This window comes from Chiloscyllium plagiosum, chromosome 7 (assembly GCF_004010195.1).
Source record: "Chiloscyllium plagiosum isolate BGI_BamShark_2017 chromosome 7, ASM401019v2, whole genome shotgun sequence".
Classification (NCBI taxonomy): Eukaryota; Metazoa; Chordata; class Chondrichthyes; order Orectolobiformes; family Hemiscylliidae; genus Chiloscyllium; species Chiloscyllium plagiosum.
The window spans coordinates 104,309,602-104,335,023 of NC_057716.1; the positions used below are offsets into that span (position 1 = coordinate 104,309,602).

The window sequence follows — 25,422 nt, forward strand, 5'->3', positions numbered from 1 at the left end:
ACGTAGAGTCCCACCAAGCTGCCTGTTCTTTAGGAGTTAACCAAATGCCAATCATCTTCTTGAAGTCTGCTCCTACCAGCATTCAGGCAAAACTCCTGCAAACTCAAATTCATTGGATGGTCACCAGCCCTCCCACCCACCTGGTCCATACAAGATGCTTTGGGGAGTTGCCAGTGTAGATGCAGGAAGAGAGAGAGTCGAGGACCAGAGGGTATTGTCTCAGCATAAAGGGTCACCCCTTTAAGACAGAGATGGGGAGGAAGTTCTTGTCTCAGAGGGGAGTGAATCTGTGGAATTCATTCCCACAGAGGGCTGTCGAGGCTGGGTCACTCAGTATATTCAAGGCTAAGATGGACAGGTTTTTAATCAGGAAGGGAATCGATGGTTATGGAGGAAAAGGCTGGAGTTGAGGATTATCAGATCAGCCATGAACATTGAGTGGCGGAACACACCCGATGGGCAGAATGGCCTACCTCTGCTCCTGTGGCCTCCTTCCTCAACTCCCAGTGTTCCAAGAGACACCAACGAAAAGGCCACAAAGGCATTTTGAGTCACTCTTTGAAGCACAGCAGTATTGGAAAGTATTGAGTGGGAGGAGCTCACTACCTGTCATTCAAAGTGATGATGATGTGTCTGTTGTGCTGTGAATGTGCCATCACCTTGGTGATGAGGCAGCATGTTGGCAGAGAAGGAAGACCAAGGAAGCAAATCCTGCCTCCGGGTCCCACTGCATTGTGGGACTTCCAGCCTCATGTGCCGATAAGTCAGAAGGTTGGGAACCAGCCTGGCCAATCACGTTCTGACCCACGGCCTCAAAGGGACTAACAGTCATCAGTAACAATTAAAGGCAATGAAGAAGGCAGGACATCTCCTACCATCGGGTTAGTAACGATGGCCAAGTGGTATTACCACTAGACCATTAATCAGACACCCAGCTCAGAGTCCAGTGAACCTGAGGTTCAACTCCTACCACGGGGCAGATGATGGAATTTGAGCTCAGTAAAATTCTGATTAGCATCAAGTCATTGCTGAGTGTTTGGAGGAAGAGCTAATTTGATTCCCTCCTTGAGGGAAGAGATCCAAGACCAGGCCTTACCGAGTCTACACCCGCAGCAATGTGGCTTATTCTGAGGGATGGGCAATACATGCTTCCCTAATCAGCAATATTCGCATTCTGTCAGCCCGGGGGCTCAGTGGTTAGCACTGCTGCATCACAGCGTCAGGGACCCAGGTTTGATTTCCACCACGGACGACTGTCTGTGTGGAGTTTGCACATTCGTGCCTGTGTGGGTTTCTTCCCACAGTCCAAAGATGTGCAGATTAGGGGGGTTGGCCAAGGGAAATTGCCCCATAGTGTTCAGGGATGTGCAGACTAGGTGGGTCAGCCATGGGAAATGCAGGGTTACAGGGAGAGGGTAGGGGATAGGATGCTCTTTGCAGGATCGGTGTGGACTCAGTGGCCTGCTACCAGACCAGAGGAATACAATGGAAATCCATTAGGAAAAGCCAATTAGCCTGATAATTCTTCCACATGCTGTATGCAAAATGGCTACCACTTTGAGCTGTTCAACGTAATGATTTGTACAAAGGCCATACAGTGGGACTAAAAGTTTATTTCCTCATAAAGATAGGGGTTTTGTTATTCTGAAAAAAATCTGGAAGGTTATTCCCAACTGGATGCTAGATGTCTCCCATTGGAAAGGAGCAACTCTCTTGTCTCATTTCATGAAAATAGCCTCATTTGATAAATATTGTATTTGATTAACCTGTGCAAATATACACAAATGTCTACAAATTAAAGATTTCCCAAGTGTTAGATGCATACACTTTGGCGAATGAATTAATTACAGAGTGAGAACAGCTCTGATCAGTGAAACCTGCTATCTCACATGGTTTACCAGGAGGGAGAGTCAATGTTAGCTATTTAAAGATTGTGAGAATTCGAAATGGCTGTTTTTGAGAGTGGAGGTTTTAACAGGAAAAGATTCTCGCTGTGTTTTCCAAACCTCACAGGATCAGTAAGTGCCTCTCTGAGATGCAAGGGGCTCATCTGATGGTGAAAATAGGGAATACATTTCACAACATCAAGTTTAAATATTGAGCAAGTGTGTTGGGCAAAGTGCATTGCACAGGATAAAGCTCCCTCTACACTGTCCCCCCATCAAACACTCCCAGGACAGGGACAGCACGGGGTTGGCTACAGAGTAAAGCTCCCTTTACACTGTCCCTATCAAACACTCCCAGGACAGGGACAGCATGGGGTTGGCTACAGAGTAAAGCTCTCTCTACACTGTCCCCATCAAACACTCCCAGGGACAGGGACAGCACGAGGTTGGCTATAGAGTAAAGCTTCCTCTTCACTGCCCCATCAAACACTCCCAGGACAGGGACAGCACGGGGTTAGATACAGAGTAAAGCTCTCTCTCCACTGTCCCCATCAAACACTCCCAGGACAGGGACAACATGGGACGAGGTACACTTTTAAAGTGACATCGGTGGGCATTGTACAGACTAGAAGGTGAAGGAGCAGAAGTAGGCCATTCAGCCCATCGAGTCAGCTCTAATATTCAAGGAGATCATGAGTGATCTGATCCTCCTCAACTCCACTTTCCTGCCTTTTCCCAATAAAACTGTTCACAGTATTCCAGTTGTGTTCTGACTAGTGTTTTGTAATCTTAGCAAAACCTCCTGACATTGATATCCCATTCCCTTTGAAATAATTCCATTTGCCTTCCTTCTTCCCTAATGACAGCAAGGCCACATTCAACTGAGTGTGGCATCAAGGAGCCTGGGCAAAACTGGAATTATTGGGAATCAGTGAGCAATCTCTGCACTGAGCACAAAGGAAGATGGTGATGGTTGTTGGAGGTCAGTTAGCTCAGCTCCAGGCCATCTCGGGATAGTTCCTCGGGATAGTGTCCCAGGCCCAACCATGTTCAGCTACTTCATCAATGACCTTCCCTCCATCATAAGGTCAGAAGTGGGGATGTTCGCACAATGTTCAGCACCATTCATGACTCCCCAGATACTGAAGCAGTCCATATTCAAGTGCAACATGGTCTGGATAATATCCAGGCTTGGGCCGACAAGTGGCAAGTAACATTCACACCAGACCAATGCCAGGAAATGACGATCACCAATAAGAGACAATCTAACCACCAACCCTTGGCATTCAACAGTGTTACCATCACTGAATCCCCCACTTCCTGGGGATTACCATTGATCAGAAACTCAACTGGATGAGCCACATAAACACCGTGGCTATGACAGCAGGTCATAGGCTGGGAATCCTTCAGCGAGTAACTCACCTCCTGACTCCCCAAAGCCCGTCCACCATCTACAAGATACAAGTCAGGAATGTGAGGGAATACTCCCCACTTGCCCTGGATGGGGGCAGCTCCAACAACACTCAAGAAGCTTGATACCATCCAGGACAAAGCAGCCGCTTGATCGGCACCACATCCACAAACATCCACTCCCTCCCCCACCCACACTCAGTAGCAGCAGTGTGTACCATCTACAATAAAAACTGAAAGAACTGCAAATGCTGTAAATCAGAAACAAAGAGAAAAATTGCAGGAAAAGCTCAGCAGGTCTGACAGCATCTGTGGAGAGAAATCAGAGTTTATGTTTCACGTTCAGTGACCCTTCCTCAGAAGGCAGTTCTGAGGATTTCTGTTTTTGTACCAACAAGATGCTCTGCAGAGATTCACCAAAGACCCTCAGACAGCATCTTCCAAACCCACGACCACTTGAACCTAGAAGGACAAGGGCAGCAGATACATGGGTACACCACCCCCTGCAAGTTCCCCTCCGAGTCCCTTACCATCCTGACTCGGAAATACATCACCGTTTCTTCAGTGTCACTGGGTCAAAATCCTGCATTTCCTTCCTTAATGGCATTATCGCCTACAGCACATGGACAACAGTTGTTCAACCTCACCTACCTGTCCATCTTCCTTCCCACTTACCCACGCCATCCTCCCCTCCAACCTATCGCTATCACCCCCCCGTATCTGCATTTACCTATCACCTTCCCAGCTATGTTCCCGCCAGCCCCACGCCCCACCCTCCTATTTATCTCTCAGCCCCCTTCCCCCCTCCACATTCCTGATGAAGGATCTTTGCCTGAAATGTCGAGTCTCCTGTTTCGCGGATGCTTTTCCAGCGCCACACCTTTTGACGCCAGCAACGCCAGTCCTCACTTCCTCTCAATCACCTTCTCAAGGGGCAACTAGGGACGGGTAATAAATGCTGGTCAAACAGTGATGCCCATATCCCATTAATGAATAAAAAACGTGGGCTGCTGAACTCAATGTTAGTATTTTTGTGAATCATGTAGCATGACTGCCAAGTCCCCGTGTGCTGTAATGAGAACGTTGGTGGGAGAACTGTGAGGAAATAAAGGCCCCTGAAATCTAATTTCTAAAAAAAATTTGTTTTCTAGGGGACGTTGTTCTAGAACCGTCTTGAAGAGACCAACGAGATTTAAGCTTCATTACAGCAAGTCAACAGCTGGGACCTTGTATTGTGTGATCCTCTGACTCTCCAATGAGACGCCTGGGGGTGTGGAGATTGGGGTCATCTCCTGGTAACACCTCAGTGCTGACCCCACCAGTGGGCATTGTCTGCCCCATAAAGAGGGGGAAGAGTATCAGTTAGCTCCAACACTGAGCAGGTAAGTGTGCTCTCCTCAGGCATAGAGTCATACAGCACGGAAATACACCCTTTGACCCAATGTTTCCATGCCGACCAGATATCTGAAATTAATCTAATCCCATTTGCCAGTGTTTCGTCCATGTCCCTCTAAACCCTTACTATTCGTATAAATGTTGCAATTGTACCACTTCCTCTGGCAGCTCATTCCATACATGCACCACTCTCTGCGTGAAAAAGTTGCCCCTTGTCCCTTTTTAAATCTTTCCCCTGTCACCCTAAACCTACGCCCTCTTGCAATGCTGGAGTTTTGAGGAGAGTGTGAAATATTTGTGCAGAGGCCGGTATCCCATTGCCAAGTCCCCCTTTATTTACACGTGTACGGTACATGGACTGTGACCCTGCCAGATCAGAGCCGGCTCTCAGAGGGAAAAGAACCTCTGACCCTCCTGTTTATATCTGTCAGCCAGGGCTCCCTGATTGGGCCAGGTTAACAGCCCCAATCCGGGAACTCCTAGTCTATGAGGTCCACCTCGCTGACCCCGTTATCATTACTACAGAGGGCAAAGTCCTCACCTCAAGCGAAACCCATTGAGGGAGCTCAGTGATTGAATTATACAGCACAGAGGGAGACTACTCAGCCCATCAGAACAATGCTGGCTCTTTCAAAGAACTATCTCAATCGCCGTCACTCCTGCAGGTTAATTTTCTTTTCTTTTTCAAGAATTTATTCACCTCCCTTTGCAAAGTGACTGCAATGAACTTGCTCCAAATGCCCATAATGTCGGCAGAACCTTCCAGAACAGACCAGCTCGAGGTGTAAAAACAATGTTCCTTTACGTGGCGCCTGTCTTGTCTCCACGTTATCCTCTGGTCCTGCCACTTCCTCAAGCTATCCACTGAAACCAGTTGCCCACTCCAGTAAAACTCCTCTTTGTTTTGCACGTGCATTTTGTTAGCGCCTTTAACGATATTTATTAATGAGACACAATGACATATTAGGGGAAGTGAGAAAGCACGGGAGGTGCAAAGGCGGGTAGTGAGGTAGCAAGGTTTAGGGGTGGAGTGGTTTTGGGAGGTTATGCCAGGGTCTGGGGCTCTGGTCCTCATGGGGGAGGGAAGAAAATCAGGAGATCCCCAAAGACTGGATTCAGTATTGATTCCCAATGGCACATCATCCACTGGTGAGATCCAACAACAACCTGAACTGAAGTAGCACCACTATTGTGCCAAAACACCCCAAAATGCCTCACGGCAGCCACAGTCAAATGAAATTTGACACCAAGGCACATGAGGAGATACTGGGACAGGTGACCAAAGGCTTGGTCAAGGAGAGGGATTTTGAGGAAGGAGGTTGATAGGGGAGGTTTAACAAGTGTCCAAGGCAGCTTTAGCTATGGCCTTCAGTCGATGGGGCGGTAGGAACGGGCAGGTGCTGAAGAGGCCAGAATGGGAGGAGTGACGAGATGCTGAAGGGTTCGAAGATGTTCCACCTGTCCGTCAGTCAGGGGGTATCCTCTACCCATCCCCCGCTGACCCTCAATCCTTCTCTCAGAGGGTCACCGCACTCTGTGCAACTCGCTCCCCCAGAGTGCCATAGATGCTGGGACACTGAATAAATTTAAGAAGGAGATAGACAGACTTTAAATTAGTAACAGGTTGAAGAGAGGGCAGCACAGTGGCTCAGTGGTTAGCAGTGCTGCCTCACAGCGCCAGGGACCCAGGTTCAAGCCCAGCCTCGGGCAACTATCTGTGTGGAGTTTGCACATTCTCCCTGCGTCTGCGTGGGTTTCCTCCCACAGTCCAAAGATGTGTATGTTAGGTGAATTGGCCGTGGGAAATTGCCCATAGTGTTTAGAGATGTGTAGGGTAGGTGCATTGTTTAGGGGTAATATAGGGGAATGGGTCTGGGTGTGATATAGTTCAGAGGGTCGGTGTGGACTGGTTGAGCCAAATGGCCTGTTTCCACACTGTCAGGATTCTATGATCGTATAAATGGCGGAGCAGGCTCGCGGGGCTGAATGGTCTCCTCCTGCTCCTAGATCTCATGTGTGTGATTCCCTTGTGTGAAACATTCTGTTTGTTGTTTGCAGAGTCTCTAACTTTGAATGGAAGACGTCTTTTGACCTTTGCCCTGCCTACAGACCCACAAAGCCATGACATCGACACTTCGAACTTTGCACTTTAAACTCCTGACTCATGGCACGGGTCAGGGTGCCCCCCACAGCTGTGATCAGGAGATCCTGAGGAAGTATGATGTCGTACCCTCTGTTGTCTGTGCTATGTGCTGCCTCTTTGGGATTATTTATTGTTTCTTTGGTAAGTCACTTGTGGGGGGGGGGGGGGGGGGCGGGGGTGGCGGAGTTGTTGGGAGGGATCTGGATGTAGGGGGTGGAGGAAACAATTGCTTATCAAATCTGTGTTCCTCATTGTGTTATGGACCCGTTAAGACCCACTCAAAACATTTCAAGAAAGTGGCTCACACCCTAACTTTGCTGGTGGTTTTAAGCAGGTGGAGAGTGGGTATTTCAGGAGCGATGCAGCTGCCCAACCACTTAGTTTTAAACAAAACAGAATTTATTTGCAAGATTACTGAATCAAACACAAACAAAAGAGAAGAGAATACAGAATAACTTAATCTATTTGAAAACCCTACAGATTATCCCAACTTTAATGATGCTGTTCCAAATTCTTGCAACAATCCCCATAAACACCCCCTTAGCAAAAAAGATCAAATCAAATACAGGGTCTTACAGGAGAGAGAGAGAGATGGCAGAGAGATTCAGCGTGGAACACCTTCTTCCAAAGAGCTGTTTCTTGGGGTAGCAGCCTCACAGCTGACTGAACAGCCAGACTGCAAAAACCAAACCAAAACCAAACCAGAGAAAAGCTGAGCTGGGAGATCTGGCCAATCCTGTTTCATTGTACAAGCAGTTTGTTTAATTTGAAAGCAATCTCAAGTAGTTCAACCCAGACTTTTTAGAATCGCTGCTTTTACAACCTCTCTGCAAAAAAAATGCCACGGACAACATCACCCTGTATTCAGAGCAGCATCGTCACACCTTCCCCATTAAAAAGAAGAACCATCAATATCCAAAGATGGCTTCATTTTAAAACCCTTCAACATTAAATTGTTAGTACACTGCTACACATATTACATTGACAATAAATGTGCAAACATGCACTCCTACATTCTGTTTCATTCCTGATGAAGGGCGTTTGCCCAAAACGTTGAATTCTCCTGCTCCTCAGATGCTGCCTGACCTGCTGTGCTTTTCCAGCACCACTCTAATCTTGAGTACATTCTGGCTAAAAGTGAATTTGCCAAATCCCAAGACTGTTGTACTGCTGCCACCAAACGCCTCTGTTTCTCATTCAAGTTTCGACAATGCGTCAGCAATCATGTTTTCTCGTCCTGCCCCATGCACAATTTTCAAATTGAATGGCTGTAACAACAAACTCCATCTGAACAGTCTAGAATTTTTGTCCTTAAATTTCTCCACGAACTTCAATGGGTTATGGGCAGTGTATATGATTGTCTCAGATAAGTTACTGGTAACATAAACATTGAAATGTTGTAATGTCAACACCAAGCTCAAAATCTCCTTCTTAACTGTCAAATATTTCTGCTGATGAATGTTCAGTTTCCTGGAGAAATACTCAATAAGTCTTTCTATTTTCTTATCATCCTCTTATAAGAGTACAGCACTGACATCCACACCACGCCTCGATAGCCACCTTGAATGGCTTTGCGTAATTAGGTGTGGCTAATACTGGGGCAGTGGTTAACACAGCTTTCCAGCTGTCAAATGCTTCTGAAAGTTTGCTGTCCAATGAAACTTCTTTCCTTTCTTTAGCAATTCAGTGAGTGGAGCAGCCACACGCTAAACATTGGTCTGAATTTTCCACTCAATCCCAGGGACCATAATACTGCTCTTTTTGCCGATGGTGTGGGAAACTCCCCAGTTACCTTTGCTTTTGCATCCCATGGGGCCATTTGGCCGTGTCCAATAACATGGCCCAGGATGGTCTTGGGATTTGGCAAATTCACTTTTAGCCAGGTTTATCACCTCCCGAAGTCGATTGAACAAGTCTGATAAATGTTGCTTCCATGTGTAACTGAAATCACCAGGTCATCAATATAAACTACACAATTGGGTAATCCTGAAATGACCTTATTGGTCAGTCTCTGAAATGTGGCTAGCGCATTTTTCATACTAACTGACATGATTTTAAACTGATACAGTCCATTCGGTATTATGAAAGCTGAAATTGCCTTTGCTCTTTCAGAGGAGAAAGTGAAGTCTGCAGATGCTGGAGATCAGAGCTGGAAATGTGTTGCTGGAAAAGCGCAGCAGGTCAGAGGTCAGGCAGCATCCAGGGAATAGGAGAATCGACGTTTTGGGCATAAGCCCTTCCTGAGGAAGGGCTTATGCCCGAAACATCGATTCTCCTATTCCCTGGATGCTGCCTGACCTGCTGCGCTTTTCCAGCAACACATTTCCAGCTTTGCTCTTTCAGACAAAGGTACCTGCCAGTATCCTCTGAGCAAGTCCAAATCAGAAATGGAAGTTGCTTGTCCCACCTTTTCAACACAGTCTTCCAAATGCAGAATCGGATATGCATTAATTTTTCTAACTACATTGACTTTGCAATAGTACACACATAACCGTTGGGTACCATCTGGTTTTGGCACCGTGACTATGGGTGAGCTCCAGTCACTGTAACTCACTTTGATTATGCCATCTTGAAGCATGCGCTCTATCTCCTTCTGAACCTCTGCCAACTTTAGAGGGTTATGCCTATGTTGCTTAATTGGAACAGCATCTCCTATAATGTACAATTAGGTTAGTACTTCCCAGTTTATTTCCGCATATGTCTCCATGTGATAGTGATAACTCTTTCAGATCATTTCGATTTTCTTGTGGAAGGTAACTCAATCATTTATCCCAATTTTTGACCACTTTCTCACTGTTCAATTCAATTTGAGGAATGTCTGTTCAGAATCCTCTGAACTTGGTTCTTCACTCTGTATTGTAACCAATTACACATTTCCACTTGCTTTCCTTTGGTGTCAAAATATCTTTTGAGCATATTCACGTGACACACTCTGTGGGATTTCTTTATATCTGGAGTCCTTACCAAATAATTCACCTCACTCAATTTCCTTTTGACTTGATAAGGTCCACTTAACCTTATCCCTGACAGCAAAATTGCGAGTTTTTGATTTCTTGTATGCTTCCTGTTTCATTGTATGCTGTAATGTTTTTAAATGCTGTCTAGCCTACTCCCCGGCTCTATTGAATCTTTCCGAAAATTTGACACATAGTCCAAAGATGTGGTCTCTGAATTCTGACTGACCCACTTCTCCTTAATAAATTTTAGCAGTCCTCTCACTTCATGCCTAAAAATTAATTCAAATGGACTGAATTTGGTTGATTCCTTTCTTGTATCTCTGATCATGAAATTTCCAGTCATTTGAATAGTCTTGACTGAAAGCCCTAAACCTGGTCTTTAATGTCTGATGCCACTTTTCTAGTGCTCCCTGTGACTCTGGATGGCACGCAGTCGATTTGAATCGTTTTATTCCTAAGCTGCCCATAGTTTCCTTGAAGAATTTCGATGTGTAGTTTGACCCTTGATCTGATTGTATCCCTGTGGGTAGTCCGTACCTAGTGATAACTTTGAGTAATTCCTCCACAATCCTTTTAGCTGTGATATTGCGTCATGCAACAGCCTCTGGAAATCTGGTGGACACATCCATTATTGTTAACAAATATTGATTCCCAGTTATTGCTTTAGGTAGGGGTCCTACGCAATCAATTAAGACTCTTCTACAAGGTTCCTCAAATGCAGGAACAGGTATTAAAGGTGCGGATTTTATTTACGCCTGTGATTTTCCGATTACCTGACATGTATGACATGTCTGGCAAAATGCAACTATATCCTTGTGCAGTCCAGGCCAGTAAAAAATGTTGTTGTATTTTAGCATGGGATTTTCTTACCCCTAAATGACCCCCCTATTGGTAGTTCATGCATAACTCACAACATCTCCTTTCTATAACCCACTGGGAATACGATTTGATGAACTTCTGCCCATTTCTCATCTGCCTGAAGATGTGATGGTCTCCATTTCCTCATTTAGTCAGCATTTTTAAGATAGTAGCATTCAGGGATACATTCGGATTCTTTCTCTGTGTGTGCCTATTGATACAAATTTCATCTTTCTGCTGTGACTCGGTTAATTTATCTGAGCTAAAAATGTCTGCTCCTGGCTTGTTCCACCATCTGATCAAACAGGGTCTCTGCTAATTCCCCTTCAACTTTCTTAGCTGTGCTCTTTGATCTCTCCTGTTTCAACTGATGACTTTGTGACCTCATTACCACACAATCAGGAAAAGTCCCAGGATGTGTGTGTCCTGCAATAGTTCAGTTGCCTGAGTTTCCATTGGCTTTTCAACCACAGTAGGCAGCACTGCTACCTGTGAACCAGCTATGTCATTAGCGAGGACAAATTGTATTCTTGGAGCTAAGAGTTTGTCCAGTACTCTTACCATGATCTGCTCACTCTTCACTGGACAATCTAACCTCACTTTATATAATTGAGTGCATCTTGTCTCACTATGAATTCCGGTTACTAGTACCTTTTCTGGTAATAGTCCTTCAGAGGTACATATCTCCTCATCTTTCAACATCAAAGATTGAGAGGATCCTGTATTACTTAATATTGTAACCTCTTTACCTCCTGCTCCTGGCCTACGTGAGTAAACGTTACCTTCGCAGGTATATGGTTTAAGAGGATCTGGCACCTCCTCCTTAACCAACCTCCGACCAGGTTGTACATTCTGCTGCAGCTATCTAGCCTGCACTGTGCTTTCCATCACCACTCCAACAAAATTCACTGGCTCATCCTGTTTTCCTACTGCTTCCCAGTGCTTTTCCTAACCCACCAACACTGTGATTTCATGTGCCTACTTTATTACAGTGAAAACACTGGAGCTTTTTAACTTCTCTTTCCCCTTCAGGGGCTTCTGCTTTACCCCGTGGTAAGTTATCCTGATGATCTTCACAGAGCTCTACCTTTCCCTTTTTACATGAGGATTTCTCTTTTCCCAGTTTCTATCCCTCATGGATTGATATTGATGCTGGAAGCCAAACTGTGTTTTATGGACCAGCTCATAGTCAGCAGCCATTGCAGTGGCTAATCTTGCCGTTTTAACTATCTCCTGTTCCACATAAGTTCTTCCTACTTCAGTAAATGTATTTTTGAATCCCCCAACATAACCGTCTCTCTAAGAGGTTTGCTCTATTTTTAATGCCCTTACCCACCTGTCAAAATTAATTGGTTTGATCCTTTCAAACTCAGTGTAAGTTTGACCAGGGTCCCTCCTTAGATTCCTGAGACATTGTCTGTACAAGCTCATATGCATTTAAGATGGCTTTCATCACCTCCTCATCCACCCCTGATAGTGATGTGAATACCTCACTAGCTCTGCCGACAAGTTTTGGTTGGATCAACAAAATCCACATGTGGACTGGCCACTGCATTTGTTTAGCCACTTTCTCCAATGAGATTAAAAAAAGGCTTCCACAGCCTTGTCTTCAAATTTAGGCGATGCTTGAATATATTTAAACAGATCCTCCCCAGGCCTTTGGTTACCGTGGGTTTGCACATCCTCACTCTCTTCCTCCCTCAGCTTACCTTCAGCCTTCATCTCCACCCTTTTGAGCTGACTCTCCTGTCTGAGTGCCAGTTTCTGAAGTTCAAACTCCCACTCTTTCTTCCTTTTCTCTCTCTCTTTCTCTCTCTTTTCTCTCTCTCGTTTCTCTCTCTCTTTCTCTCTCTGCTTTTAATCATAATTAAAACTGTTTCGTTTCTGTTGCCCTTTCCTTGTCTTCTCCTTCTAACTCAAGTTGCTTCATTTTCAATTGAACTTTAGCCATCTCCAAACAGTCTTATGGTGTTTCCAGCAAATTTAAATGTTGAGCTATTGCTGTAATTATCTCTCCTTTCTTCAGGAATCATTCCTGAAGAAGGGCTTATGCCCGAAACGTCGATTCTCCTGTTCCTTGGATGCTGCCTGACCTGCTGCGCTTTTCCAGCAACACATTTTCAGCTCTAAATAGGCAAAGTCTTTTCCCTGGGGTCGGGGAGTCCAGAACTAGAGGGCATAGGTTTAGGGTGAGAGGAGAAAGATATAAAAGAGACCTGAGAGGCAACTTTTTCACGCGGAGGGTACGTGTATGGAATGAGCTGCCAGAGGGTGTAGTGGAGGCTGGTATAATTGCAACATTTAAGAGGTATTTGGATGGGTAGAGAATAGGAAGGGTTTGGAGAGATATGGGCCGAGTGCTGGCAGGTGGGACTAGATTGGGTTGGGATATCTGGTCGGCATGGACGGGTTGGACCAAAGAGCTTGTTTCCATGCTGTACATCTCTATGACTCTATGACTCCAAAAGGCACTAACACCTACCACTCACTGCCTTCGAGTCCAACAACAGTAGACTGAAGTTGGAACCACAGGACCAATCGCTTATGGACCTGTCCAGAGCCCCTCAAAACATTTCAAGAAAGTCGCCCAGACCCTACCTTTGCTAATTGTTTTAATCAGGAATAGAATGGATATTCCAGGAGGATGGTCAATCCACTTAGTTTTAAACAAAACAGAATTTATTTGCAAGATTACCAAATGAAACACAAAGAAAAGAGAAGAGAATACAGAATAACTTAACCTATCCAAAAGCCCAACAGACTATCCCAACATAATGATGCTGTTCCAAATTCCTGCAACAATCCCCCATAAACACCCCCTTGGCAAAAAAGGTCAAATCAAACACAGGGTCTTACAGGAGAGAGAGAAAAATGGCAGAGACATTCAGTGTGGAACACCTTCTTCCATCTGTCTGTTTCTTGGGCCAGCAGCTTCACAACTGACTGCCCGCTTCCAGTGAGCAGCCAGACTGTGAAAACCAAACCAAAACCGCACCAGAGAAAAGCTGAGCTGGGAGGACTGGCCACTCCCCTTTCATTGTACAAGTGTTTTTTTAACTTGAAAGCGTTCTCAATTAGTTCAACCCATACATTTTGGAATCACTGCTTTTAAGACTTTCCTGAAAAAAAAAATTCAAGGCCAGCATAAACCCATTTACGGAACAGTATCGTCACAATTGCTAGCCATCCTTAGAATGGACGGATTGACCATTGAATGGGTTGGCGGGACATGGGAAGGGGGGCATCACAGGCAAAGTCAACCTTTGGTGCCCAACCATAACTGAGCTTGAGACAGTGGCAATGAGCCGCCATCTTGATCCACCATCTTGATCTCGGTATCCTCTGTGGCCTGGTCACCACGTTGGCCTATCATGTCAGGTCTACTTCACGGTCACTATGCTCACACTGCTGGACCTGAAGGCATGTTGAGAAAGACGATGGGCTTTGGTAAAAGGCCCAAGCCATGTTTCAAAAAAGTCCTCATTGAGGAAATAAATATTAGAAAAGGGGGCAAGGTATGATGTCGAATTCCCTCATTCAGAAAGAAAGAAAATGTGCATTGCTATAGCACCGTCTGTGATCTCAGGACATGCTAAAGGCTTTCCACAGCCGATGGAATACACATTCAGGGTGTAGTCATGCTGAATGTTTGATATTCCACAGGGTTAAAGAATTCCAAAGAATCTCATCTCTTTTGTCTTAAGTATGTTCATAAGATGTGGCTATTGTCCATCCCTAATTGCCCAGAGGGCAGTTAAAGAGTTAAGGACATTTAAATGATTATAGTGTAAACATATGGGCGAGAATGGAACAGTGTAGGTTAGATGGGTTTCAGATTGGTTTCACAGGTCGGCGCAACATCGAGGGCCGAAGGGCCTGTACTCTGCTATATTGTTCTATGGTCTATGTTCTATGTTCTATGTCAACCACATTGCTGTGGGTCTTAAGTCACATGTAGGCCAGATTGGCTTCACAAGAGGCTCCAAAGCACTGAAGATCTCATGTAGACAGGGAACGAAATGTCTGCAAATCAACTTCCCAGATTGGTGAACATACCCACAGACCGGGTAAGGATGGCAAATTTCCTTCCCTAAAGGACATTAGTGAACCAGATGGATTTTTACCTCAATGGATAGTGGTTCCCTGGTCACTATTAAAGGAACTTTTTATTACAGATTTTTCATTTCCAAGATTCTGTCATGATGAGATTCAAACCTTTTATTCCCTGAACAGTAGACTGGGATGCTGGATGACTAGTCCTGTGGCACTGGGAAAAAACAATAACTGCAGATGCTGGAAACTTTTACCTAGTTGATTTTAACCCTACTGCGAATCCTCTTGCAAGGATGCCTGCCTTGAAGAAGTTTTCCTCCTCTCTGTACAAGAATCTCAGGGAGTTTCCTCTCCCACTGCAACTCCCAGGTCATTTCCTCTGCCCTGAATCTACTCTATGCTACTTTCTCCCCACCCCCACCCTCCTCTAGCTTATCTCTCCACCTTTCAGGCTCTCTGCCTGTATTCCTGACGAAGAGTTTTTGCCTGAAACGTCGATTTTACTGCTCCTCGGATGCTGCCTGAAATTCTGTGCTCTTCCAGCACCACTAATCCAGAACCTAGTCCTGTGACACTACCACTACACCATCACATCATCATAAGGTGAAGAATTTCCTCCTCATCTCAGTCCCCAAATGGCCTGCTATTACCCTGAGGTTCGAGACTCACCAGCTTGGGTGGGGAGGGGGGGGCGGGAAGGTAATACCCCATCTAGATTCACCTTATCTCAGCTTGAAACAACTTCTCAAGTTCCAATGCGATCACCCCTTAGCCTTCAAAAATCTCAGAAATACAGAGTCACTTCCCTCAATTTCTCCTGATAAAACAATCCCACCATCCAAGAATTTAATCATAGAATCCCTACGTGTGGGGACAGGCCATTCAGCCTCTGAACAGCATCCCACCCAAATCCCTATCCTGTCCCTGTATTTCTAATGTCTAATCCACCTAGCCTGCACATCGTAGGCAATTTCCCATGGCCAATCCACCCTGACCTGCACATCTTTGGACTGTGGGAGGAAACCGGAGCACCCGGAGGAAACCCATACAGACACTGGGAGCACGTGCAAACCCCACACAGACAGTCGCCCGAGACTGGAACTGTACCTGGGTCCCTGGTTCTGTGAGGCAGCAGTGCTAACCATGTTGCCCCACTCTGGTGAAGCTTTGTGAACTCCTCTGAGGGCAAGTACGTCTTTCCTTTAATAAGAGGAGCTAAACTGTACACAATACTGCCTGTAAAACTGAAGCATAAATGCTGATGTTCTTTATTTAATGACCATGGGATCCTTTATACCCACCTGAGAGGGCAGGTCTGACCTGAACAGCAGCACCTCTGAGAGTGTCGCACACCCATGTACTACTGCCCGCTGCACACTGGGAAGGTGCTGGCCAAGTGATATTGCCCCTGGATAAGTAATCCAGATTAATGTCAGGGGGATTTCGGTTCAAATCCCACCACTGCAGGTGGTGGAAATATGAATTTATTAGCAATCTAGAATTGTAGAAAGGTGGTCTAATGAATACCATGTAACCAATGTCAATTGTCATGTAAAGCCATTTAGTTCACCAATGTCTTTCACGGAAGGAAATCTGCCATCTTTCACTGGTCTGGCCGACATGTGACTCCAGACCCACAGTCAGTCTTAACTGCCCTTTGAAATGGCTGAGCAAGACGCTCAGTCCCAGGGCCAATCGGGATGAGCGATAAATGCTGGTCTTGCCAGTGACAATGGGGCACAAACCCCACAGTCTTTGACTCTGAGATGAGCCTGGTGCCAACATCAGTAACACCGTAGAGAACATGGTCAACACACTGCCATTATGATGGAAGGTTACAAACAAGGTCAGGGAGTCCTTGTGGAACAGTGACCTAATAGAGTTGATAGAGAACGCAAACCTTCCCTGGATGGCAAATGGAAGATTGTTGATACAGTGGAGTTTAAGATAGTGGGAGTAAACATTAAAAGGCATTACCTTGCATTTGATTCAGAGGAATCGAGAATTGATTTTAGTTCAGCAAACCTTTTTAAGCTTTGAGGGCAGTTTTGGAGATCTGACTGGGGTTAGAAGCAAATAGGAAAGGAATATACGACAGTCACGAGTGAGTTTTGAGAAGAGTTGGAGTTCAGGTTGAGGTTCTAGATGTAGGTTTGCTCACTGAGCTGAAACGTTCATTTTCAGATGTTTCGTCACCATATTAGGTAACATCATCAGTGAGCCTCCAGTGAAGCACTGGTGGTATGGCCCACTTTTTATTTATGTGTTTAGGTTTCCTTGGGTTGCTGATCTCATTTCCTGTAAAGATGTCATTTCCGGTTCTTTTTCTCAGGGATGGTAGATGTGGTCTCACTCGGTGTTTGTTGATAGAGTTCCAGCTGGAATGCCATGCTTCTAGGAATTCTCGTGCGGGTCTCTGTTGGCTTGTCCTAGGATGGATGTGTTGTCCCAGTCGAAATGGTGTCCTTCCTCATCCGTATGTGAGGATACTAGTGAGAGAGGGTCATGCCGTTTTGTGGCTAGTTGATGTTCATGTATCCTGGTGGCTAGTTTTCTGCCTGTTTGCTCAATGTAGTGTTTGTTACAGTCCTTGCAAGGTATTTTGTAAATGGCATTAGTTTTGCTTGTTGTCTGTATAGGGTCTTTCAAGTTAAAATAATGTTCTGATGCAGCCTCGCTTGTGGGTGTTGGGGTGATTGCTTCTGTAGTTCAGTATTTGGTCCATATGTATTGTTTTCCTGTAGACGCTGGTTTGAAGTTCCCCATTGGCTGTTCGCTCTACTGTGACATCTAGGAATGGCAGTTTGTTGTTGTTTTCCTCCCCTTTAGTGAAGTTTATGCCAATAAGGGTATTATTGATGGTCTTGAAGGTTTCCTCTAATTTGTTCTGTTTTGTGATGACAAAGGTGTCAACCACATAGCAGACCCAAAGTTTGGGTTGAATGGTTGGCAGAGCTGTTTGCTCAAGTCTCTGCATTACTGTCTCTGCTAAGAACCCTGATATCGGAAATCCCATGGGTGTCCCGTTGGTTTGTCTGTAGGTTTTGTTGTTGAAGGTGAAGTGGGTGATAAGGCATAGGACCACTAGCTTGATGATACTGTCCTTGCAGGTGAAGTTGGTGGTGTTTGGTGTATGTGTCTTTGGGCCTTCTATTAGTGTAGTCAGTGTTTCCTTGGCCAGGTTGATATTGATGGATGTGAACAGGGCTTTTACATCAAAGGAGACCAATATTTCATCCTCTTCTATCTTGGTGTCCTTGATGACGTCAGGAATTCTTGGGTGGAGTGGATAGAGTGGTGTGAGTCTTATACTAAGTGTTTTAGTCTTTGGTGTAGCTCCTTGGCTAATCTATATGTTAGCGTTCCGGGTAGCGAGACTATGGGTCTGAGGGGTGATCCTGGTTTGTGAATTTTGGGTAATCCTAGAAGCATGGTGTGTTGGATCCATCTGGTTTCATTTTTTGGAAGTCTGTCTTGTCTAATTCTCCAGGTTTCTTAAGTGTTTTGAGTAGGGCAGTGATTCGATTTTCTAGTTGTAGGGTTGAGTCTACTGCCACCTGTTGGTAAGTGTCGGTATCTGCAAGCAGTGCGTTCACTTTCTCAACATAGTCTGTTCAGTTTAAAATGACTGTCAAGCATCCTTTGTCTGTAGGTAGGATAACAATGTTCTTATGATATGGATTTTTATCTTTTTTTTGAGTCCTCCCAGTGCTTTCCTTTCTTCTGTATTGAGTGTGTGTCCTTCCTTTTTCTGCTTAATGTTGGTGCAACTGTCTGTCTGATAATTTGTTGGGTTTCTTCTGTGAGTTTATTGTCTTTCAGTGTTGTTTCTGATGCTGCTAAGAAATCTTTCTTGTCTGCATCCCGGAAGTTGTAATTTAATCCTCTTATTAAGACATCTTTTTCAGTGTCTGTTAAGGGTGGGTCAGATAAGTTTTTTATCCATGCTTCGGGGTTGTCTGTGTTGTTATTTTGTGTGAGTTTGTCTAGTTTTTTCAGGAAAAAAACAAGTAGTCTGGCAGTGTGGCAGAAAAAATCAAGGAAAAGATAAAAATACTAGTGAGAGAGGGCTATGTCGTTTTGTGGCTAGTTGGTGTTCATGTATCCTGTTGACTAGTTTTCTACCTGTTTGTCCAATGTAGTGTTTGTTACAGTCCTTGCACGGTATTTTGTAAATGACATTAGTCTGCCGATTTCTCAGCAACAAACTCAAACAAGCAGACAAAACCCGTCCAGAAACCCTAGCCACTCTCCCCTACATCAAAGACATTTTGGAAATGATTGTTAGACTACTCAGACCCTTTGGCAACATGGTAACCCACAAACCCACCAACGCACTAAAACAGCAGCTAATGAACTTGAAAGCGCAGTTAACTCTACATTACCCACTGTCACTAATATCCTCACATATAGATGAGGAAGGACACCACTTCGACTGAGACAACACAACCATCGAGATCAAGCCAAACAGAGACACGCGTGAGAATTCCTAGAACCATGGCATTCCAACTGGAACTCTATCAATAAACACATTGACTTGGATCCCATTTACCACCCCCTGAGAAAAGAACAGGAAATGACATCACCACAGGAAATGATATCGCCAACCCAAGGAAACCTAAACACATAAATATAAAGCGGGCCATACAACCAGTGCTTCGCTGGAGGTTCACTGGTGATATTACCTAGTAGGGTGATGAAATGTCGGAAAAACAAACCTTCCAGCTCAGCGAGCAAAGTTACATCCATCAGACTGTTACTTTTCGAGTAAAGGTTTAGCATGTGACAAGTCCAAACCAGGAGTGTTTAGTTTGAAATCAGCAGATCATTAAAAGACTGAGAAAGTTTGAGCTTTCAGTTTCATGAGGATTTTATTTAAAAAGACTTGACAGTTCACGGAACAGACCTAGGAGGAGCAATTAATTCAAAGCTGGGGATTTGAAATAAAAAGATAATTTCTCTGGATTTGAAATGTTGTGATGCAGAATACAGGTCGCTCTGCTATAATGCGATCAGTTGTGTTCCTCTGAAACTTTACGATATAGAAAATCACATGGTAGAAATCACCAATAGAAGATCACTTTACCTGTTCAGTAGAAAATTTGCATTATCCAAACAATGTCCCCAATTTATCAATCACATTATAGCCATTTCACATGAATGAAATGGGCGTTATTACAGAATGGCCTGAAGTAGAAATTTTAACTTTTCTGTGTTTTTTATTACTTTCCTTTTATGCAATGAAGGCCTGGGTTTTTTTTTGTTTGTTAAAGAGAATCCTGTGTTTCAGTGAATGAGGACCACATTCAATAATGAAAAATATCTCTCAACCCAGATTTCAGTGAGGTTCATGAGATTGATTCCAGACGTGAGGAGATTGAGCGGTTTCAGTAGATACTGTCTGGAGTTTAGAAGACAATGAGGGGAGATTGAATTGGGGTCCATAAGATGCTAAAGGGGATTGACAAAGCAGACATAGAGAGGATGTTCGCCCTTGTGGAACAATCTAGAATGAGAGGAACTAGCTTTAGGTTCGAGGTTAGTAGATCTGAAACAGAGATGAGGAGGAACGACTTCTCTCAAAGGGTTGAGTTTCTGTGGAATTCACTCCCCCAGTGTGTGGTGGCTGCTGGGATATCAAGTAAATTTAAGGGGGACATAGACACATTTTTAATTAGTAATTTGGGGAATGGGCACTAAGGTGGCATTAATGCTGACATAGAGTCATAGAGATATACAGCACGGAAACAGACCCTTCGGTCCAGCTTGTCCATGCCACCCAGATATCCTAAGATCAGCCATGATCTTATTGAATGGCAGAGCAGGCCAGAGGGGCTGAGTCGCCTACTCCTACTCCTCGATCTTATGTATTTCTTATCCTTTTTCAGTAGGACTTGTTTAGTAGTTGGGATCTTTACACCTTTCTTACAATGGAGAGGTTTTCCTGATGGTTGTTTTCTCACTCCTTGCGTTTCAGGTTACCGCTGTTTCAAAGCCATCATGTTCCTCACCGGCCTAATGTTCGGCTCCATCGTCATCTTCATGCTGTGCTACAAGGAGAGGGTACTGGACACGCAGCTGAGTATGGAGGTCAGCGTGGGCATCGGCCTGGGCATTGGCATCCTCTGTGGCCTGGTCACCATGCTGGTGCGGAGCGTCGGCCTCTTCATGGTGGGCTTGCTGCTGGGTCTGCTGGTCGCCGTGGCGACGCTGGTGGTGCTGGAGCAGTTCTACCACCCCCACACCGTCTGGGTCCCCATCGGCCTGCTGCTGGGTGCCGGAATGTTCTTTGCGGTGCTAACCCTGCAGTGGCAGCGCTTCTTCACCGTGCTGTCCACGGCCGTCTTCGGGAGCGCCGTCATCACCGTGACGGTGGATTACTTCATTGAGCTCTTCCTGCTCGTGCAGTACATCTACGAGAGAGTGAAGGTCGCTCCAGTGCAGCCCGTCTGCTGGTACAGCTGGGTCATCTTGGGTGTCTGGCCGGTGCTGACCTCTCTCGGCGTCCTGGTGCAGTTTAAAGTCACGGCAGAAGGCTACTCTCATACAGAAGGTAGGCCCTGTAACCGGGGGTAACGGGCCTACAGAGGCTGGTGAAGCCTCACCATGCGGAAATTGGGATGTGAAACAGGTTTCCCCGAAACTAGAGCGTTCCCATGAAAGCTTTTGTAAACCGAAATGGCGTAAAGTGAAGAAGCATTAATTTATATGGGAAAGATTTAGCCTTTTCTCATAAAAGCAAAAATCCTTTTCGGGTTTCTATCAGTTAGCCAAAACAGGTACTAATGTAGGTCTTTGGTAAAAGCGAAATGGCGTAAAGCAAACTTTCAAAAACCGGGTGATGCCTGTAGCAAGGAAAATGGAGGAAGGGTCACTGGACCCGAAACGTTAACTCTGATTTCTCTCTTCATACAGCCTGCCAGACCTACTGAGCTTTTCCAGCAACTTCTGTGTTGGTTTCAAAAAGAATGCCTCGATAGAGGAGCTCAAAGACTGCAGTAAACTACAGCACATAGAGTCATAGAGTTCTCGTCCACGAATCACAAAAGGCCAGTAATAGAGAAGACAAATGAAATGTTGGCCTTTATTTCAAAGGAAATGGAGTGTAAAAATAGTACAAAAAAATATAAAAGGCATCTGGTCAGATCACAGCTGGAACAATGTGAACAGGTTTTGGGCACCATATCTGAGGAATGATAGATTGACAATGGGGACTGTCCAGAAAGGATTCAGTCAGCTGATCCCAGGGGTGGAGGGACTGTCTGATGAGATGCTGAGTAGGTAGGCCTTGTATTCACTGGAGCTCAGATGAATGTAAGGAGACCTTATTGAAACATATAAGATTCTTAGGGAATTCGTAGGGTAGATATGGAGATGTTGTTTCTCCTCGTGAGGGGGTCTAGGACCAGAGGGAGTCATCTCAGAATGAGAGGTCACCCATTTAAGAGAGAGACAAGGAGGAATTTCTTCTCTCGGATGGGAGTGAATCTGTGGAATTCTTTACTGCAGAGGGCTGTCGAGGCTGGGTCAGGAAGTATATTCGAACTCAGATAGATTTTTAACCAGGAAGGGGATCAAGGGTCATGGAGAGAATGTAGGAAAGTGCAGTTGAGGATGACCAGAAATTTCTGGAAAAAGTCAGCAGGTCTGGCAACATCGGCGGAGAGAAAGCATTATTAACGTGACCCTTCCGACCAGTTCTGGAGTGGGAAAGCTGAAAGATGAAACCTTTTTACTCAGGGAGTGATTAGGATTTGGAATGCCCTGCCTGGGAGAGTGGGGGAGGCAGATTCCACAGGATGTTTCAAAAGGGAGATGGATATGTATTTGCAAGGGATGAGGTTAGAGGGTTATAGAGATAGGGCTGGAGAGCGGGACTAGCTGGGTACCTCTTTCAGGAGCCGGTACAGACATAATGGGTCGAATGGCCTAACTGTCCAATTCTATGATCAGCCCCGAGCTTACTGAATGGGAAAGCAGGCTTGAGGGGCCGAGTGCTCATGTCTGACTCTTAATTCACCAGGGATGGGCATCAAATGCCAGCCTTGTTCATGATGCTCATCTTCACTGAAAGAATGAAGGAAAAAAATCCTATTGGATGCCAATCGATAAAAACATGGAACGTTCCAGAAACTTCCAACTATATCCATTGTTGGTTACGCAGTCAGATCAGGTGCTTACTGAGCTGCTGCAATGTAATATCCATCTGAAATTCTATACCAGACTGTAATACCAATCCTTTAACTCTGTTATAGCTATCCTATTTCTAACTTATTTTTTAGACACTGTACGTAATGATCGTACTTTTCCTTTTTTTTCCTCTTTTGTATCTAAGTTTTGGATGCAGGTACTTGTACTGAAGGTGGTGCCATTAGAGGCGACATTGTTAAAAACGTTTCACTGTGCTGCAGTACACATGACAATAAAGGATATTCTGTTCTATGCTATCCTAACTGCATTGACATGGAGAGGGAAGAAGGAAGGGAGATATTTCAGGGGTGTGGGAGTTCAGGCCTTAGCAAAATGCCTAAGCCCGTGACAAGGAAGGTGAGTTTGACTGATCCTTGTGTGTGTCACTCCCAGTGTTTATCAGCAGGAGGCAGCGGCGGGTTCAGCTGATGAGAATACGACAGAAGGACAACAAGAGGAAGAGGAGAAAGCACCACAAGAAATACCAGGAGCCCGTGTACCGGCGGAAGCCAACTCCAGTCCGTCGCTACGATGGAGACGTGCTCTCTCCGGTGAGTCGCCATTTTGTAGCTGAGTGGTGTTTCGCCCCATTCAGCCCCCCCGCTCGCTCACCCACGCTCGCTCTCATTCAGGCAACAGGGCCATTCTTATCTTCACATCGGAACACCAACACCACCCCTCCCAGTCCCTCTCAGCTCTGGCAGCCTCTCTGGATATCTCTGCACTCATCCACATCTGGCCATTTCACCAGGCCCAATTTTAATCACTCCACAATGGTGACTGGACCAGATGGGCCAATAGGCTGAGAAGTGGCAGATGGAGTTTAATTCAGATAAATGTGAGGAGCTGCATTTTGGGAAAGCAAATCTTAGCAGGATTTATACACTTAATGGTAAGGTCCTGGGGAGTGTTGCTGAACAAAGAGACCTTGGAGTGCAGGTTCATAGCTGTGGAGTCACAGGTAGATAGGATAGTGAAGGTGGTGTTTGGTATGCTTTCCTTTATTGGTCAAAGTATTGAGCACAGGAGTTGGAAGGTCATGATGCAGCTGTACACGACATTGGTTAGGCCACTTTTGGAAATATTACGTGCAATTCTGGTCTCCTTAAGAGGCATTTGGATGGGTATATGAATAGGAAGGGTTTGGAGGGATATGGGCCGGGTGCTGGCAGGTGGGACCAGATTGGGTTGGGATATCTGGTTGGCATGGACGGGTTGGACCGAAGGGTCTGTTTCCATGCTGTACATCTCTATGACTCTATGACTCTATGACTGCATCATAAGACGTAGCAGCAGAGGTAGGCCATTCAGCCCATCGGTTCCTCTCCGCCATTCATTAATATCATGGCTCATCTTTCCTGCCTTTGCCTCATGACTGCTACCAGATTGGGTTGGGATATCTGGTTGGCATGGACGGGTTGGACCGAAGGGTCTGTTTCCATGTTGTACATCTCTATGACTCTATGACTGCATCATTAGACGTAGCAGCAGAGGTAGGCCATTCAGCCCATCGGTTCCTCTCCGCCATTCATTGATATCATGGCTCATCTTTCCTGCCTTTGCCTCATGACTGCTGATCCCTTCCTAGTTAAGAGTCTGATTTAGCCTTGAATATAATCAATGAGCCAGCCTCAACAGGCCTCTCAGGGGAGAATTCCACAGACACACTACCCTCTGAAAGAAGCCATTCGTCCTGTTGGTCCTTGAGTTACCTCAGGGATTGTGCTCTGCAACTGTCTCTGTAAAACCCCTGCACCCCTCCTCCTTAAACACACTCCTTCAGACTGTTCACTCTGCTCAGGGTGTTAATCAGCTGACCAAATATCCCCTCAGGGAGCTCGGTGTCACACTGGGTTTTACAATTCTCCTGTGAGACAATCTGTGACATTGTGTTATGTTCAAAGTGACAGATACTTCAGCATCGCTGTTGTTTCTGGCTGAAAGTAACCAGGTTTCACAAAACACTGACCGAGCGGTCCATCTTATGTGCTCATCATCCATCATAGCTTCCCCATCGGATATTCCCAGGACAGGGACAGCACAGGGTTAGCTAGGGAATAAAGCTCCATCAAAAGTTCCTGGGATGTGTCAGTATTTACTGGGGGGAGTGTGTCAGTATTTATGGGGATCCCCGGGACATTAATGTGTCAGTATTTACATAGTGCCCTGAGGGGAGTATGTTAGCATTTACAGGGGGGGTCCCTGGGAGATGGATTTTACGGTATTAACAGGGGGTCCCTCGGAGAGTGTGTCAGTATTTACAGAGGGGTCCCCTAGGGGGGAGTGTGTCAGTATTTACAGGAGGGTCCCCGGGGTGAGTGTGTCAATACTTACAGGAGGGTCCCCGGGGGGAGCGTGACAGTATTCACAGGGGGGTCCCTGGGGGGAGTGTGACAGTATTCACAGGGGGGTCCCTGGGGGTAGTGTGTCAGTGTTTACAGGGGGGTCCCCGTGAGGAGTGTGTCAATATTTACAGGGGAGACCCCGGGGGGAGTTGTTCAATATTTACAGGGGAGACCCCGGGGGGAGT

The 25,422-nt window shown here is 45.5% G+C and overlaps 1 protein-coding gene across 1 annotated transcript in view; it reads left to right on the forward strand.

The window, feature by feature from the left end:
- tmem198b (transmembrane protein 198b) overlaps positions 1–25,422 on the forward strand; it is an 86,238-nt gene that overhangs the window by 51,257 nt on the left and 9,559 nt on the right. The window contains exons 2-5 of the mRNA XM_043694304.1: positions 4,448–4,678; positions 6,750–6,975; positions 20,680–21,255; positions 23,286–23,443. Coding sequence (XP_043550239.1) covers positions 6,813–6,975; positions 20,680–21,255; positions 23,286–23,443 — 897 coding nt within the window. The 5' untranslated portion in view covers positions 4,448–4,678; positions 6,750–6,812. The remainder of the gene's footprint in view (positions 1–4,447; positions 4,679–6,749; positions 6,976–20,679; positions 21,256–23,285; positions 23,444–25,422) is intronic.